At 55.5% G+C, this 16,566-nt stretch overlaps 1 protein-coding gene across 1 annotated transcript; it reads right to left on the reverse strand.

The window, feature by feature from the left end:
- Positions 1-476: 476 nt before the first annotated feature.
- Positions 477-15,411, reverse strand: LOC105495339 (periaxin). The gene is made up of 6 exons (XM_011764743.3): positions 15,373-15,411; positions 15,191-15,289; positions 14,940-15,065; positions 10,142-10,298; positions 5,204-5,400; positions 477-4,556 (listed from the first exon to the last, which is right to left on the reverse strand). Exons 3-6 carry the CDS (start codon positions 14,964-14,966, stop codon positions 675-677), a joined length of 4,263 nt encoding a protein of 1,420 aa, XP_011763045.2. The 5' UTR covers positions 14,967-15,065; positions 15,191-15,289; positions 15,373-15,411; the 3' UTR covers positions 477-674.
- Between the last annotated feature and the right edge of the window lie 1,155 nt (positions 15,412-16,566).

Genomic DNA, 16,566 nt, shown 5'->3' on the forward strand with positions numbered 1-16,566 from the left:
ACCCTGACTCTTTGTTGTTGTTTTTGTTGAAACAGAGTCTGGCTCTGTTGCCCAGGCTGGAGTGCAGGGGCGCCATCATGGTTCACTGCAGCCTCGACCTCCCGGGCTCAAGTGATCCTCCTACCTCAGCCTCCTGACTAGCTGGGATTACAGGCACAGGCCATCATGCCTGGCTATTTTTTGTAGAGATGAGGTTTCTCTGTGTTTGCTGGTCTTAAACTCCTAGGCTCAAGCAATCCTCCTGCTTTGGCCTCCCAAGTGCTGGGATTACAGGTGTGAGCCACTGCGCCCAACCCGCCCTGACTCTTCTCAGACCAGGTATGACCTGTTTTTCCCCTCACACCAGAGGTTCCCCTCAGGCCAGGCTCAAGTGACCCCTAGAACCTCCTCTTTGGAGACTGCCTTCTCTGCATCTTCCCTATACCCACTCCTGCCCCTCCCCACCCCCATGCACACAGAGGAGACGAATACACAGCTACTTCCGGATTATTTTATTCACATGGCTTGGTGGGGTACAGGCACTCCTGCCAGAGAGACAGGAGCAGGCCTCCCCGCCGGCCATGGTCAGTCACCCACCTCCCAGCCCTCTTAGGGTTAGTGCTAGTTATCACACACACAACAGCGAGGGGGTAGAGAAAGGAAGGCAAGAAGGGATCCCCATCTGCCCAGGGGCTTCAGACGGCCGCAGCCTGAGCCCCCTCCATCCTGGCCGGGCCTGGAGCCCCTGTCTCTGAAAACCCCACACTGGGCAGCCGCACCCGGAATCCACCTTCTTCCTGGTCCCCACTCCCACTCCGGGCCTTGGGGCTTAGGGACACCCTGGGGAAGCGGAACTTGGGTGACTTCTCTCTGACGGGGCACTTGGGAGCTGCGTCGCCCTCCTGCCCCCGAGAGGCTTTAGAAGGGGCCGCCAGGCCTACACGTGGCAAGCGGACCCGGACCCGGCCCCGGCGCCCCAAGGCCCCTTCCCCACTGCCCTCTTCCTCCTCCTCCTCCTCCTCGGGGCTTGGGGAGCCTTCCCCAGTGACCATCTCACTTTGGCTGAAGCCCACTCGGGGCAGCCTGAGTTTGGGGCTCTTGGCCTTCTCACCCTCCTCGGCCCCCTCTTTGGCCCACGCCAGGCCAAACCGGGGCAGCCGTACCTTGAGCTTGTGTCCAGCCTCCCCCTCCCCGTCTGCCACCTGGTACTCGGCGTGGTTGCCCCCGGGTGGTGAGAGCTCCACGTCGGGCAGTGAGAGGCGGAAGGTACGCTCGTCCCCTGGGGGCTGCTCCTCAGCACTCTCGCCCCCCACCCCAGCTCCAGTCCCCAGTGTGGGCAACTTCAGCCTCAGCCCACCCTTGCCTGTGGCCACCTCGCCTGCCTGTGCCTCTCGGCTTAGCCCCACGTCCAGCTCAAGCTGGGGCACTGTCACGGTGGGCATCTTGAAGACACCCTCACCCACCAACAGCTCCCCACCTGCAACCTGGGCTCCAGGCAGAGACAGGGTCACCGGGGGCACCTGAACCCTGCAGCCTGCTGTGTCCTCTGCTGAAGGGGCCGTACTCTCAGCTTGCTGCCCTGGGGTACCCACCTCCCCAAAGCCGGTCAGCTCCACCTGGGGCAGGGAGATGCCCAGCGGAGGCATCCTCAGCCCCGCCTCATGGCCCTCAGTGACCACCTGCCTGGCTGTGGACACCTTCAGGCCTGACAGCTGCATTCCACTGACGGCCACAGTCCCCTCTGCCTTCCCTTCCTCCTGGGCGCCCAGTGTGACCAGCTCCACCTCGGGGATCTTAAGCTGAACAGCCGTGGACTCAGCCTTTTCCCCCGGGCTGGCACGCTCACCTTGAACTTCTGCTTCCTTCCCTCGAGCCAGCCCAAAGGAGGGCATCTTCAGCTTGGGCATCTTCACCCTCCCATCCCAGCCCCAGCCCTTGCCCTCCAACTCAGCCATCCCCGGCACTAGTTCTGCTGCCTCAGTGTCCCGGCCTCTGACCCCAAACTTGGGCAGAGCAAACCTGGGCCCCTTGACCTTGAGGTCGGCCCCTGCCACCTCTGCCTTGCCTGAGGGCAGGTGGGCATCCAGGCTGAGCTGTGGGATGGACAGATCGAGGGCAGGCAGCAGGCCTGCCTCCCCAGCCCCTTTGGCCTCAGCCTCAGCCCCCACCCGAGCCTTGGGGAGTGAGATGGCAAACTTGGATACCTTCAGCTTGGTGGCTCGCCCAGGCCCCTCAGCCTCTGCCTTAGCCACCTTTGGCCCTGAGAGTCCAAACTTAGGTAAGGAGAACTTGGAAGAGGGCTTGACTTTCATCTCCATCATCTCCAGCCGCCCTTCCTCAGTTTCCACAGCGGGCAGCTGTGGAGTGACAATTTCAACAGAGGGCACTCGGAAGCCCACTTCCCTGACCTCGGGGCCCTCCACCCGCTCTACCTTGCCCATTTCAGTGGCTGGGACCTGCCTCTCCAGGCCAAGGGCTCCTGGTAGGTCTAGCTCCACTGAGGGCAGAGTGAGAGAGGGGACACCCACATGAGCCTCACCATCCACCTCTGGCTGCAGACAGGGAAGGGTTACCAGCTTCCCTGAGACCTCAGCACCCGCCTCGCCTGGCTTTCCCCGTGACGGGGACTCTGCCCTCCCTAGCTTGGGCATGGTCATCTTGGGCATCTTGAAGCCAAATTCCATCCCTTCTGCCTGCTCTGCCTTGGCGGCCTTTAGCTGCACCTCTGGAGCCCTAGGCAGCTTCACCTCTGGTGCCTTCGGAAGATGCACATCGGGAACCTTCGGTAGTTGCACTTCCGGCATCCGGATCTCTGACACTTTCGGCAGCTGCACCTCGGGGAGGTGCACATCGGGCACGGCCATCTCAGGCACCTTGGGGAGTTTTACCTCCGGGAGCTTCACGTCAGGGACTTTCATTTCAGAGACCTTGGGCAGCTGCACCTCTGGGAGGTGTACATCGGGCACGGCCATCTCAGGCACCTTGGGGAGTTTCATCTCTGAGACTTTTGGCAGCTGCACCTCGGGGAGTCGAACCTCTGGCACAGCCATCTCGGGCATTTTAGGGAGTTTCATCTCTGGGGCTTTCGGCAGCTGCACCTCTGGGAGGTGCACATCGGGCACGGCCATCTCAGGCACCTTCGGGAGTTTCACTTCGGGGAGTTTCATTTCAGGAAGTTTCATCTCAGGCACCTTTGGAAGCTTCATCTCAGGGACTTTCATCTCTGGGACTTTCGGCAGCTGCACCTCTGGAAGCCGCACCTCCGGCACAGCCATCTCTGGCACCTTTGGGAGTTTCATCTCTGACACTTTGGGCAGCTGCACCTCTGGAAGCCGCACCTCTGGCACAGCCATCTCTGGCACCTTTGGGAGTTTCATCTCTGACACTTTGGGCAGCTGCACCTCTGGAAGCCGCACCTCTGGCACAGCCATCTCTGGCACCTTTGGGAGTTTCATCTCTGGGACTTTCGGCAGCTGCACCTCTGGAAGCCGCACCTCCGGCACAGCCATCTCTGGCACCTTTGGGAGCTTCATCTCTGACACCTTGGGGAGCTCCACCTCTGGGAGTCGAACCTCTGGAAGAGCTGCCTCGGGCACTTTTGGAAGCTTGACCTCAGGAGCCTTGGGGAGCTTCACTTCAGGTCCCTTGGGCACCTTGACCTCAGGCCCTGACACTCCGATGCCAAGGGAAGGCATCTTGATGGTGGGCAGCTTCAGCTTGCTCTCTACAACTTCAGGAGCAGCAGGCCGGGGCTCCAAGAGGGAAAGCCCAAAGGTGGGCATTCGAAGTCTGGGACCTTTCACCCTGGCCTCAGGGATGCCCTTGGCTACCTTGGCCTCAGCAACTTCCTTTGCTCGAGCCCCAAATCGGGGGAAACTAAGGCGGGGCATCTTCAGGGCCACCTCAGGTGCCTCTCCCCGGGCCTCCACCTCTGCACCCGGCAAGGCCAGGTCCACCCCCACAGTCGGTGCTGCCACATCCAGGGTGGGCACTACTACCGACACAGCCCCTTCCCGGGTCTCTAGGCAGGGAAGTGGAGGCAGAGCGGGCAGTGAGGGTAAGGCAGGCAGCTCCACCTGGGGGACCTGGATCCCCACGGCTGGGGCCTCCACAGGAGGCGGAGCCGGGGCTCCGAGCCCAAGGGTTGGTAGGTGGAGGGCAAAGCCACCAGCTGCCTCTGCAGAGGGGGCAGCCTTGGGGGCTGAGACCTGGGGGACACCCACCTCGGCCCCTGGCAGCCGGGGCCCAACCAGCTCCACCTGAGGGGCTGTGAAACGAGCCCCTGCAGCCACCTCGGCCTCCACCTTGGCCTTCCTGGGGGGAGGAGCAGCAGCGGCCAGCCGGGCTGCCTGAGCCTCTTCAGCCACTTCTCGTACACGCAGCCGAGGCAGCTGGAGGCGCCGGCGGGCAGGGGCAGCCGGGACAGGACCCTTGGCAGCCTCAGCTTTGAGGCCTCGGCGCAGGCGGGAGAACTTGGGAAAGGAGAACTCGACGTCAACAGGGGCCAGGTCAGCGGGGACCCCCAGAGCCCCAGGCACCATCTTCTTCTTCTTCACAGGGGACAGACTCTGGATGTTCTGGGGAAAGAGGAGAGAGGCGGGAGGCGGTGGGACAGTGGGAGGCTGGGAGTGGACAGGAAAAGCCCCACCTGGTATTGGACCAGGCTGGGGATACCCTGGGTCAAGTATCTTGTCCCCCAAGCATCATCCCCACTTCTTGCCTGTCTTTTCACCATGAGTGCCCAGGAAGGCAGGCAGCCATCTAGAATCTCCAAATGAGTCAACAGGAGTATAGGGACTGGGACCCAAGACTTCTAGGTCCTGATCTGGGATTTTCCCCAACATCCTCATTCTAGAGATGGGGAAGCTGAGGCCCAGGGAGGGAAATAAATTTGTCCAGGGCCACTCAGCCGTAATTGGGCCGCACTCAGGCTGGAATCTGGCTTCCCTGGTTCCAAGTAGCCTAGTCAGGACCCCTAGCAAGCCTGGATCCGATGGTGGGGACACCTCTCCGAGGTGGGTGAGGGCCCTGGGCTGGGGTGGGTCTGTCCCCCTCCCCGGGGAAGAGTTTGGGGCAGAGAGGAAGGGGCAGAGGGTGGGATTAGCTTGGGTTAGTGACAAGACAGAGGGCAAGGCTGGCCCATGGTGGCGGGGAATGGGGCTCACGGCGCAGAGACCGCATCGCTGGGGCAGTCCAGGGCCGGGGCCGGGCTAAGCACGCGTACCAGCTTGGCCACCTTGGCCCGCGGGCCCTTGATCTCGTAGCCAGACACGGTCCCAGGCCGCAGCGCCAGGTCCCCGGTGGGCACAGTGCGCTTCAGGCAGAAGGAGACTTTGTAAGGCTCGGCGCATTGCAGCAGGCGTAGTGCGTCCTCGTACTTGAAGTTCTCGAAGAACACTCGGGCACTCAGCAGCTGGTCCCCTGCGGGCGAGGTGGAGGTGCGCAGCACGTGGGCATCTCCCGGCTCCACCCGGGCCTAGTTCTGCCCACTTGCGCGGAGCCCCCCCGCGGTGAGGCTCCGCCCCAAATTTTAGTCTCTCCAGTCCCCAGGGCAGGATTGAGTCCCAGTTACGCTAGTCCCGCCCTATGACCTTATTCCCGCCCCCTGCAATGAACAAAGCCGCGCCCTCTCAGGTCACGCCCGCACCTTGTCGCTCCCCTACCCATCCTTACGTTTCAGATACTGACTTTGTTTCTTTTTTTTTTTTTTTTTTTTTTGAGATGGAGTCTCGCTCTGTCGCCCAGGCTGGAGTGCAGTGGCCGGATCTCCGCTCACTGCAAGCTCCGCCTCCCGGGTATACGCCATTCTCCCGCCTCAGCCTCCCGAGTAGCTGGGACTACAGGCGCCCGCCACCTCGCCCAGCTAGTTTTTTGTACTTCTTTTTAGTAGAGACGGGGTTTCACCGTGTTAGCCAGGATGGTCTCGATCTCCTGACCTCGTGATCCACCCGTCTCGGCCTCCCAAAGTGCTGGGATTACAGGCGTGAGCCACCGCGCCCGGCCCTGACTTTGTTTCTTTTACCGAGAGAACAGAATCAGAAGAGAACTTCCAGAAGCTCCCACATTGTCTGTTCACCCCCTTTCTCCTTCCTGTTTCTGGGGATGAACTAACCCCACTCCTAGCTCAGGGCAATCCCTCCACCGCCTTCTCAGGGACATCCTCCAGCAATTCTCTCCTCTTCCCATATCATCAGTTGTCCTTCTCGTCTACATTATTCCCATCAGCATACAAACATTATTATTTCTCCCATAAGAAAGGTTGTCGACTGGGCGCGGTGGCTCACGCCTGTACTCCCAACACTTTGGGAGGCCGAGGCGGGCGGATCACGAGGTCAGGAGATCGAGACCATCCTGGCTAACACGGTGAAACCCCGTCTCTACTAAAAATACAAAAAAAAAAATTAGCTGGGTGTGGTAGCAGGAGCCTGTAGTCCCAGCTACCCGGGAGGCTGAGGCAGGAGAATAGCGTGAACCTGGGAGGAGAAGCTTGCAGGGAGGAGGAGCTTGCAGTGAACCGAGATGGCGCCACTGCACTCCAGCCTGGGCCACAGAGTGAGACTCCGTGTCAAAAAAAAAAAAAAAAAGGTTGTCATGGCCTCACTCCCCTGGAGCTCCTGCCCTATTGATCTGTTCACCTTAATAGGCAGAAGGTATTGAGTTCTCCAGTAGCATTGTTACCAGTTCTTCAATCACACCTCTGACCCTACTTTCCCACACACACATCTGAACTGCTCCTCTTAAGGTCCCAGGCAGTGACCTCTGTGTAGTAAGTTTAAGGGTCAAGTCCCAGGCCTCATCTGCTTAAACCACTCAGCATCTGATCTAACTTCATTCTCTCTCTCATACACTTGCTTCCCTTGGCTTCCAAGGTGCCACACCCTCTGGAGCCTCTCTGGGGGTTCCCTGTCAGTCTCCATAGATGTTTGCTTTCTCTCTCCCTGATTTCTTTCTTTCTTTTCTTTTCTTTTATAAACAGTCTCACTATGTTGCCCAGGCTGATGTTACCCAGTCCAGTCTCAAATTCCTAGGCTCAACTGATCCTCCCACCCCAGCCTCCAAAAATGCTGATAATACAGGCGTGAGCCACTATACCCAGCTTGCTTGCTTGCTTGCTTGCTTTCTATTTTTCTTTCTTTATTTCTCTCTCTCTTTCTTTCTTTCTTTCTTTTTCTTTCTTTCTTCTCTCCCTCCCTCCCTCCCTTCCTTCTTTCTTTCTTTCTTTTTTGAGATGGAGTTTCACAGCTCACCACAACTTTTGCCTCCCAGGTTCAAGCGACTCTCCTGGGACCACAGGCACGCGCCACCACGCCCGGCTAATTTTGTATTTTTGTAGAGACGGGGTTTCTCCATGTTGGTCAGGCTGGTCTCAAACTCCCTCCCGGGCTCAAGCGATCCTCCCACCTTGGCTTCCCAAAGTGCTGAGATTACAGGTGTGAGCCACCCCATGCTTGACCATACTCTACTGTTAATGCAGCAGTTCAGCACAGTCAATTCATGTTTCTCCTCTGCTCACAGCCCTCACAGAATAAAAGCCAAAGTCCTATAAAGCCCTCTAAAAAGTCCCTACCTCAGGGGATCTGCCCACCTTGGCCTTCCAAAGCACTGGGATTACACGCGTGAGCCACCATGCCCAGCCTCTTTTTTTTTTTCAAAGACAAGATCTCGCTCTTTCGCCCAGGCTGTAGCACACTGGTGCAATGACAAATCACTGCAGCCTTGAACTTTCAGCCTCAAGCGATCCTCCTGCCTCAGCCTCCTGAGTACCTGCGACTGCAGCCCCGTGCCACCACACCCAGCCTCTCTGGCCTCTTAAAGACACACTACCCCAGACCTCAGGACTTGGACCTCCTCTCTGTCTACATGCTCAAGCCACCCCTCGGGAATTCTTGGAAAGCTCATCCAGATTGAGGAGTTTAAAGATCATAAATCTGCTAACAATAGCTGAGCATATCTCTGCAGCCCAGCACTCTCTCCTCCACGCTAGACTCACATCCAACATCTCCATCATATCTCCACTTGGGTGTCCAACACCACACCTCTCCTTTAACAGATTCAAACTGCACTTCTGGTCTTTTCCAAATGAGTGCTAGTCTCAGTGTGCTCCTTTTGAGAGACCAGCAACTCCACCCTCAGTCAAAAATCCCTGGATCCAACCTTGACAACTTTCTTTCCATCATACCTAATATCCAGCCCTCAAAGCTCCTCCTTCAAAATATATCCAGAATCCAGAATATATATATACATACATACCTCCAAAACCTTTTGGTCCTGAGCATCCTCATCTCTTACCTGGATAATCACAGTAGCCACCTTGTTGGTCTCCCTGCTCCTAACCCTGCCCTACTGTTTGATGTTGTTGGCTTTGTTTTTGAAACAGAATCTTGCTCTGCTGCCCAGGCTGGAGTGCAGTGGTGTGATCATGGCTCATTGCAGCTTCAATCTCCTGGGCTCAAGCGATCCTCCCACCTTGGCTTCCCAAAGTGCTGGGATTACAGGTGTGAGCCACCCCATGCTTGACCATACTCTACTGTTAATGCAGCAGTTCAGCACAGTCAATTCATGTTTCTCCTCTGCTCACAGCCCTCATAGAATAAAAGCCAAAGTCCTGTAAAGCCCTCTAAAAAATGCCCTCCTCTTACCTCTCTGGGCTCCTCTCTTACTCCCCTCTTCACTAACTCAATTGCATAGACACTGGCTTCCTCACTGTTTCTCCCACAAGCTAGGCATGGTCCCACCTTGGAGCATTTTTGCTAGCTGTTCCCTCTTCCAGATGGCCTCATAGCTTGTTCCCTTATCTCATTTAGCCTTTTCACCCTTTCCAGTCCACCCCATTTTTTTTTTTTTAGGCGGAGTTTTGCTTTTTCACCCAAGCTGGAGTGAAGTGGCACGAACTTGGCTTATTGCAACCTCAAGCAATTCTCCTGCCTCAGCCTCCTGAGTAACTGGGATTATAGGCGCCTGCCACCACATCCAGCTAATTTTTGTATTTTTAGTAGAGACAGAGTTCAAGGCCAGACTGGCCTTGAACTCCTGACCTCAGGTGATCTGCCCACCTTGGCCTCCCAAAGTGTTGGGATTACAGGCGTGAGCCACCGCACCTGGCCAAACCCACCCCATTTAAAAATGCAGCTGTAGCACATTTTGTCCTCCTGGCAACTGTAGCACTTATTGCTTTCTAATTTACTAGATATTTTACTTAATTTGCTTAAATATGTCTCTCCCCACTGGAATGTAATCTCCATAAGTGCAAGGACTGTTGTTCACTGTTTTGTTCACTGCTGTAGCCCAAGCACCTAAGATAATGTCTGAAATAGGGCAGGGTACAGTGGCTCACGCCTGTAATCCCAGCACTTTGGGAGACCGAGGCGGATGGATTATTTGAGGTCAGGAGTTCGAGACCAGTCTGGCCAACATGGTGAAACCCCGTCTGTACTAAAAATACAAAAATTAGCTGGGCATGGTGGCCCGCGCCTGTAATACCAGCTACTTGGGAGGCTGAGGCAGGAGAATCGCTTGAACCTGGGAGGCGGAGGTGGCAGTGAGCCGAGATCGCACCATTGCACTCCAGCCTGGGCAACAAGAGACAAACTCCGTCTCAAAATAAATAAATAAATAAATAAATAAATAAATAAAGTCTGAAATAGAAGGCACTAATAAATAGTTGTTGCATGAATAAATCACGTCAGCTTCCTCTATGTTTCCTAAAACATCCTTCACTTACAAAGCTTCTCTTCCCAACCCCTCCAAGTGACTCACTCCACCCTTTTCTCCTGCCCCAACAACAAAAACATTTACTAGCACTCACGTAGTTAAGCACTATGTGCCACTTAGCTATGTGCTAAGTGTTTTCACATACTGACTCGTTTAATCTACAATACATAATAACCCCATACTAGAATAAGTCCCATTTCAGAGATGAGAAAACTGAGGCACAGAAAGATCACAAGCTAGTAAACGGGATGTGGAATTCGCACCCAGACAGTGAACCTCTGGAGTTCGCTGTGAAGTCAGCAAAGCCCCGCCCCAAGCCCTTAACCCCGCCTCCTGGTCGCCGGTCACGCCCCCATCCCCTGGTCAGTTTCAGGTTCTCTTTGGACCCAAGGCAGATTCCTAACCCCGCCCCCGCAGTTCGACCCCCGCCCCATATCCCGGGCCCGCCCACCTTCCTGCAGGCTGAGGCTCCTGGCGGCCGGTGAGTCCTCGCGCAGCTCCCGGACGAAGATTCCCTCTTTGCCGCCGCCAGCTACGTTGATGCCGCTGACCCCGGTCTGCGCCTCTGTCTCCACGATAATTTCCACTAACTCCGCCCGCCTCAGCTCCTGCAGAGGGCGGCGAGGTGTAGTGCTGGGGCTCTAGGGCCAGACCTCGCCCAGAGCCCACCATTGCGCTCAACAGTGGCTCCTATACATATATTATATACATATATATGTATATATTTATAGAGAGAGACGGGGCGGGTCTCGCCACATTGCCCAGGCTGGTCTCGAACTCCTACTCGGCCCAAGCGATCCTCCCGCCTCGGCCTCCCAAAGTGCTGGGATTACAGGCGTGAGCCACCGCGCCCGGCCAGGAGCGGCTGTTCAACGGGTCTTCAGGGCACACGCCCCTCGGCGCCGCGACGTCGGGACACACCCACTCCGGCCTCTCCCCTTTAAGCAAGCCCGCGGGCGACTGGCTTTCTAGGACCCGCGGAACCGTTAAACAGCTCCGCGGGCCGGCTGGCCTCTCTGAGGCTCTAGAGCTGCAGTCGAAAGGGATTAGGGGAGGAGACGGGGTTGTAAGGGGATGGACTGCGTCAGAGTGGTCTGGAGAGAATTTGAGTTGTGATTGAGAGATTGGCCCAGGATCGTGGGGGCGTGGTCAGGTCGGGAGGGCGGGGCTGGGGGTTGGTGCGGGTAGGAGGGGTAGGAGAGCACAGGCCTGGGAGGAAGAGCCAAATGGGGTATAGAAGCGTGCCAAAGATAGGACTGTGGCCGGAATTTATGGGGGGTTATTTGGAGCTGGGATTGGAGACCCATATTATTTTTTTGTGGGGGGAGACAGGGTCTCTCACTCTGTCCCCAGGCTTGAGTGCGGTGTGATCATGGCTCACTGCAGCCTCGACCTCCTAAACTCAAGCAGCCCTTCCGCTCCAGTCTCCCAAGTAGTTGGGAACACAGGCACGCGCCACCATTCCCAGCTAATTTTTAATTTTTACTTTTTAAGAGACAGGGGTCAAGCCTGTAATCCCAGCACTTTGGGAGGCCGAGACGGGCGGATCACGAGGTCAGGAGATCGAGACCATCCTGGCTAACACGGTGAAACCCCGTCTCTACTAAAAAAAATACAAAAAACTAGCCGGGCGAGGTGGCGGGCGCCTGTAGTCCCAGCTACTCGGGAGGCTGAGGCAGGAGAATGGCGTAAACCCGGGAGGCGGAGCTTGCAGTGAGCTGAGATCCGGCCACTGCACTCCAGCCTGGGCGACAGAGCGAGACTCCGTCTCAAAAAAAAAAAAAAGAGACAGGGGTCTCACCGTATTTCCCAGGCTGGCCTCAAACTCCTGGCCTCAAGAGATCCTCCTGTCTCAGCCTCCCAAAGTGCTGGGATTACAGGCATGAGCCACTGCATCTGGCCCCGAGACCCATATTCTCCAAGCCGGATTGAACTATGGGGGAGGGGCTTTAATTATAGCAGAACAAGAGAATAGTTGAGGATGGGATTCTGAGGAAGGGGCTGGCTGGACCTTCAAGCTGTCTGGGATTCGGGGGACAGGGAGTGGGATTTGCCTCCCTGCAGGCTTGAATCTGTGTGAGAATGTGCTCTATTGTAAATTCAATGACCCAAAGACCTGCGAAACGCCCACAGGAGAGGGAATCCAGTGAAGGGGGTCTGCGTGGGTAATGAATGGGACTGGCAGACATGGCATTCCCGGTATTTACTGTAAATGATGCAGATTGGACCTGGCCCAGAAGCCACTGTGGGATTCACAATAGGGCTTCCCAGAAGAGGCACTGACAAACCTGGATCCTGTCTAGGAATCCAATCTGCTGTGTGTCTTAGGAAGAATCTTGCCCTCTCTGGACCCACTTCTCTGCTGCAAAATAGGGTGACATAGGCATACTGGAAGGAGGTTGCAGCAGGGATCTGAGAGGATGCTGTCACTTCCAGCGCATCAGGGCCAGCACAGAGTGGAATTGAGCCCAGGACTTGGAGGGAGAGCGGGTCTAGGCCAGATGCCCCACAGCAGTGGCCCCAAGGGACTAGGGGGCTGAGCAGGGCAGTGTGGGTAAGAAGAGTTGTGGCTGGGGCTGCAGAAAACAGCATGACCACCAAGTACCACCCTTTGGCTCAGCAGGCCCTGGACTCAGCATTTTATGTGCAGGATCTCTTTTTTTTTTTTTTTTTGAGGCGGAGTCTCGCTCTGTCACCCAGGCTGGAGTGCAGTGGCACAATCTCAGCTCACTGCAACCTCCACCTCCCAGGTTCAAGCGATTCTTCTGCTTCAGCCTCCCGAGTAGCTGGGATTACAGGCACGTGCCACCACGCCCAGCTGATTTTTGTATTTTTAGTAGAGATGGAGTTTCACCATGTTGGCCAGGATGATCTTGATCTCTTGACTTCATGATCCACCCACCTCGGCCTCCCAGAATGCTGGGATGACAGGCATGAGCCACCGTGCCCAGCCTCTTTATTTTTAAGAGTTGGAGTCGGCCAGGCACGGTGGCTCAAGCCTGTCATCCCAGCACTTTGGGAGGCCGAGACGGGCAGATCACGAGGTCAGGAGATGGAGACCAGCCTGGCTAACACGGTGAAACCCCGTCTCTACTAAAAATACAAAAAACTAGCCGGGCGAGGTGGCGGGCGCCTGTAGTCCCAGCTATTTGGGAGGCTGAGGCAGGAGAATGGCGTAAACCTGGGAGGCAGAGCTTGTAGTGAGCTGAGATCCGGCCACTGCACTCCAGCCTGGGTGACAGCGAGACTCCGTCTCAAAAAAAAAAAAAAAAAAAAAAGAGTTGGACTCAGGCCAGGCGCGGTGGCTCATGCCTATAATCTCAGCACTTTGGGAGCCCAAAGTGGGCGGATCACCTGAGGTCAGGAGTTCGAGACCAGCCTGGCCAACATGGCAAAACCCTGTCTCTACTAAAAGACCTAAAATTAGCCAGGTGTGGTGGCAGGTGCCTGTAATCCCAGCTACTCAGGCGGCTGAGGCAGGAGAATCGCTTGAACCTGGGAGGCAGAGGTTGCAGTGAGTCAAGATTGCACCACTGCACTCTAGCCTATGTGACAAGAGAAAGACTCCGTCTAAAAAAAAAAAAAAAAAGAGTCGGTCGGAGTCTTACTGTTTTGCCCAGGATGGTCTCCAATTCCTGGGCTCAAGGGATCCTCTGGCCTCAGCCTCCCAGAGTGTTGGGATTACAGGTGTGAGCCACCGAACCCAGCCTGCAGGATCTCATTTCATCCCCTCCCCACGGCCTTGGGCAGTCACAGAGGTGGACAAGATAAAGTGACTTGCCTAATGCCCTGTAGCAAGTTAAGTGGCTGGGCCTTAACCTTAGGTCTGTGACCCCAGAACCCATAGGCCATCCCGTAGGCAGAGAACTCCTGGCGCTCTACCTACTGCCTCTCACCCCTAGTATCAGCTTGGCCCCCATAAGAGTAGACCCGCTCTGTGCCTGGCATACAGTAAGACACGGTCGATGCCAGTCCACCATCTCAGTAACAGTGACGGCAGCTGCCATTCAAAGAGGCTTCCTCAGCACCAGACTCTGCAAATGGCTCAAGCGTGAGTTCTCAGAGGTGGAGATCATTACCTCCATTTCTTTTTTTTCTTTTTTGAGACGGAGTCTCGCTGCAACCCCCAAGCTGGAGTGCAATGGTATGATTTCGGCTCACTGCAACCTCTGCTTCCTGGGTTCAAGCGATTCTTCTGCCTCAGCCTCCTGAGTAGCTGGGGCTGCAGGCGTGCACCATCATGCCCGGCTAATTTTTGTATTTTTAGCAGAGACGGGGTTTCACCATATTGGCTGGGCTGGTCCCGAACTCCTAACCTCAAATGATCAGCCCACCTTGGCCTCCCAAAGTGCTGGGATTACAGGTGTGAGCCACTGCGCCCGGCCCCATTACCTCCATTTCACTGATAGGGAAACAGAGGCTCAAAGAGGTGAGATCATCTGCCCAGGGCCACACAGCTGAAGTGGTAGGGTTGGGATTTAAGCCATGGGTCCAAGCCCATGTCCTTAATCCCTACATTATATGCCCTTGTTTTGTTTTTGTTTTTGTTTTTGTTTTTGTTTGTGTGTGTCTGTGTGTGTGTGTGTGTTTAGACAGGGTCTTTTTTTTCTTTTTTTTGTTTACTTTGTTTTTCTTATTTGTTCTTTCCACACAGGAGACTTAATGCAACAGGATCTTGCTCTTTCACCCAGGCTGGCAGGCAGTGGTTCAATCATATCTCACTGCAACTTCAGCCTCCTGAGTTCAGGTGATTCTCCTACCTCAGCCTCCTGAGTAGCTGGGACTACAGGAATGCACCACTAAACCTGGCTAATTTTTTTTTCCGGTAGAGACAGGGTCTCCCTATGTTGCCCAGGCTCGTCTCAAAACTCCCAGGCTCTAGTGATCCTCCTGTCTCGGCCTCCCAAAGTGCTGGAATTCCAGGCCTGAGTAACTGCACCTGCATTTACTGCCTCTTCTGATGAAGGGTTTCTGCTGGATTTTCTTTAGCTCCTTATTAACTTAGCTCCTTTATGCACCAATGAATTCACTGCTTTGAGTCTTAGTTTGTGCCAGACACTGCAGTAAGGACATTACATATGTTAATTTTCTTCCCCTCACAGTGAACCATAAAATGGACCCTGTTACTATTTCCATTTCACAGATGGAGAGAAAGAGGCACAGAGAGGCCAGAAAGTACCTCCTTGCTGCCCTAGTCTGTGCCTCCCCATTGTCCTCAAGTGCACCTTGCAGGACATGTGGGCACTCACCTCTGCACTCCGGCTCCTGGCCTCCATGGCGTTGCTGGGAGGCACCTGCACCCCAGGCTCCTGTGTCCTCTCCCCTTTCTGCTGCAGAACCAGCTTCAGTTCTGCATGGAGCAGCTGCCTCTGAGCCTGCGGGAGGACAGCAGTGGAGGCTTGAGGCCAGGAGGGGATGAGAGGTGGAGGCCATGCTTACAGGGAGAGAGCAGGGTGGGTATTGGAAGGGGAGAAGGGCCCCACCCCAGCTGTCCTCTCACCGCTGCCTGGGCGCAGGCACTTCCTCCTAACAGGAGCCCAGCCCGAGGTGCCGCACAGCTGTCTGCAGGGCTCACGCCCTTCCGCGGGGTTCTTGCTGCCTGCCAGGGAAAGACCAGGACATGAAGCTCTAGGCAGGCGAGGGAGGGGTGGGGAGGGGCATGTGGCACCAGCCAGCACTCACCTGAGGGTCACCTCCAGCTCCTTGGGCCTCCTGGGTCCGGGGCTCTAAGAAGAAGAATGAGAGCAGTGTTATTGGCTAACACCCACTGATGGCTTCCTGAGTGCCTTACCCTGCTGTGTTCTGCTGATACCCTATCCCCATCGTGCAGGTGGGAAACTGATCCTCAGAAGACCTTTACCCAGGATGACTCAGCTGGACAACACACAGTAAAGCCAAAACTGACTCTGAGGCTTCTCTGGCAGCAGGGCCCCTGTGCCAAAGATCTTGGCCAACTGAGGGGGCCAAACTCACTAAAAAATAATTGGTTTTTGAGACAGGGTCTAGCTCTATTGCCCAGGCTGGAGTGCAGTGGTGCAATCACAGCACACCGCTGCCTCGATCTCTGGGCTCAGGCGATCCTCCCACCTCGGTCTCCTGAGTAGCTGGGACCACAGGTGCAGGCCACAACACCTGGCTACGTGTGTGTTTGTTTGTGAGAGAGTTTCAGGCTGCAGTGCAATGGCGTGCTCTTGGCTCACTGCAACCACCAACTCCTGGGTTCAAGCCATTCTCCTGACTCAGCCTCCCAAGTAGTTGGGGCTACAGGCACGCACCTTGGGACTACAGGCACGCACCACCATGCCTGGCTAATTTTTGTATTTTTAGTAGAATCGGAGTTTCACCATGTTGGCCAGGCTGGTCTTGAACTCCTGACTGCAAGTGATCTGCCCATCTTGGCCTTCCAAAGTGCTGGAATTACAGGCATGAGCCACCGCACCTGGCAACACCAGGTTAATTTTTAAAATTAATTTATAGAGATGGGGTCTCCCTAGGTTGCCCAAACTGATCTCCAACTCCTGGGCTCATGTATCCTCCTGCCTCAGCCTCCCGACACTATAAAATAATTATAGCCACTCCCATGTACTCCCAGTGGGCAAATCATAGCACCTCTCTGTGCTTCAGTTACCTCATCCATAAAATGGGGAGAATAAGAGCTCTTACCTTGCAGGGCTGTTCCGAGGATGAAATGAGTTAATAAGTATAAAGTGCCAGGCACCTGGCAGGTGCTTTATAAATACTTGCTGCTATTATTATTATTATTATTATTTTGAGACAGAGTCTCACTCTATTGCCCAAGCTGGAGTGAAGTGGTACGAATTCAGCTCACTGCAACCGCTGCTTCCTGGGTTCAAGTGATTCTCCTTCCTCAGCCTC

Source organism: Macaca nemestrina, chromosome 20 (genome assembly GCF_043159975.1).
Source record: "Macaca nemestrina isolate mMacNem1 chromosome 20, mMacNem.hap1, whole genome shotgun sequence".
In the NCBI taxonomy this organism is placed as follows: Eukaryota; Metazoa; Chordata; class Mammalia; order Primates; family Cercopithecidae; genus Macaca; species Macaca nemestrina.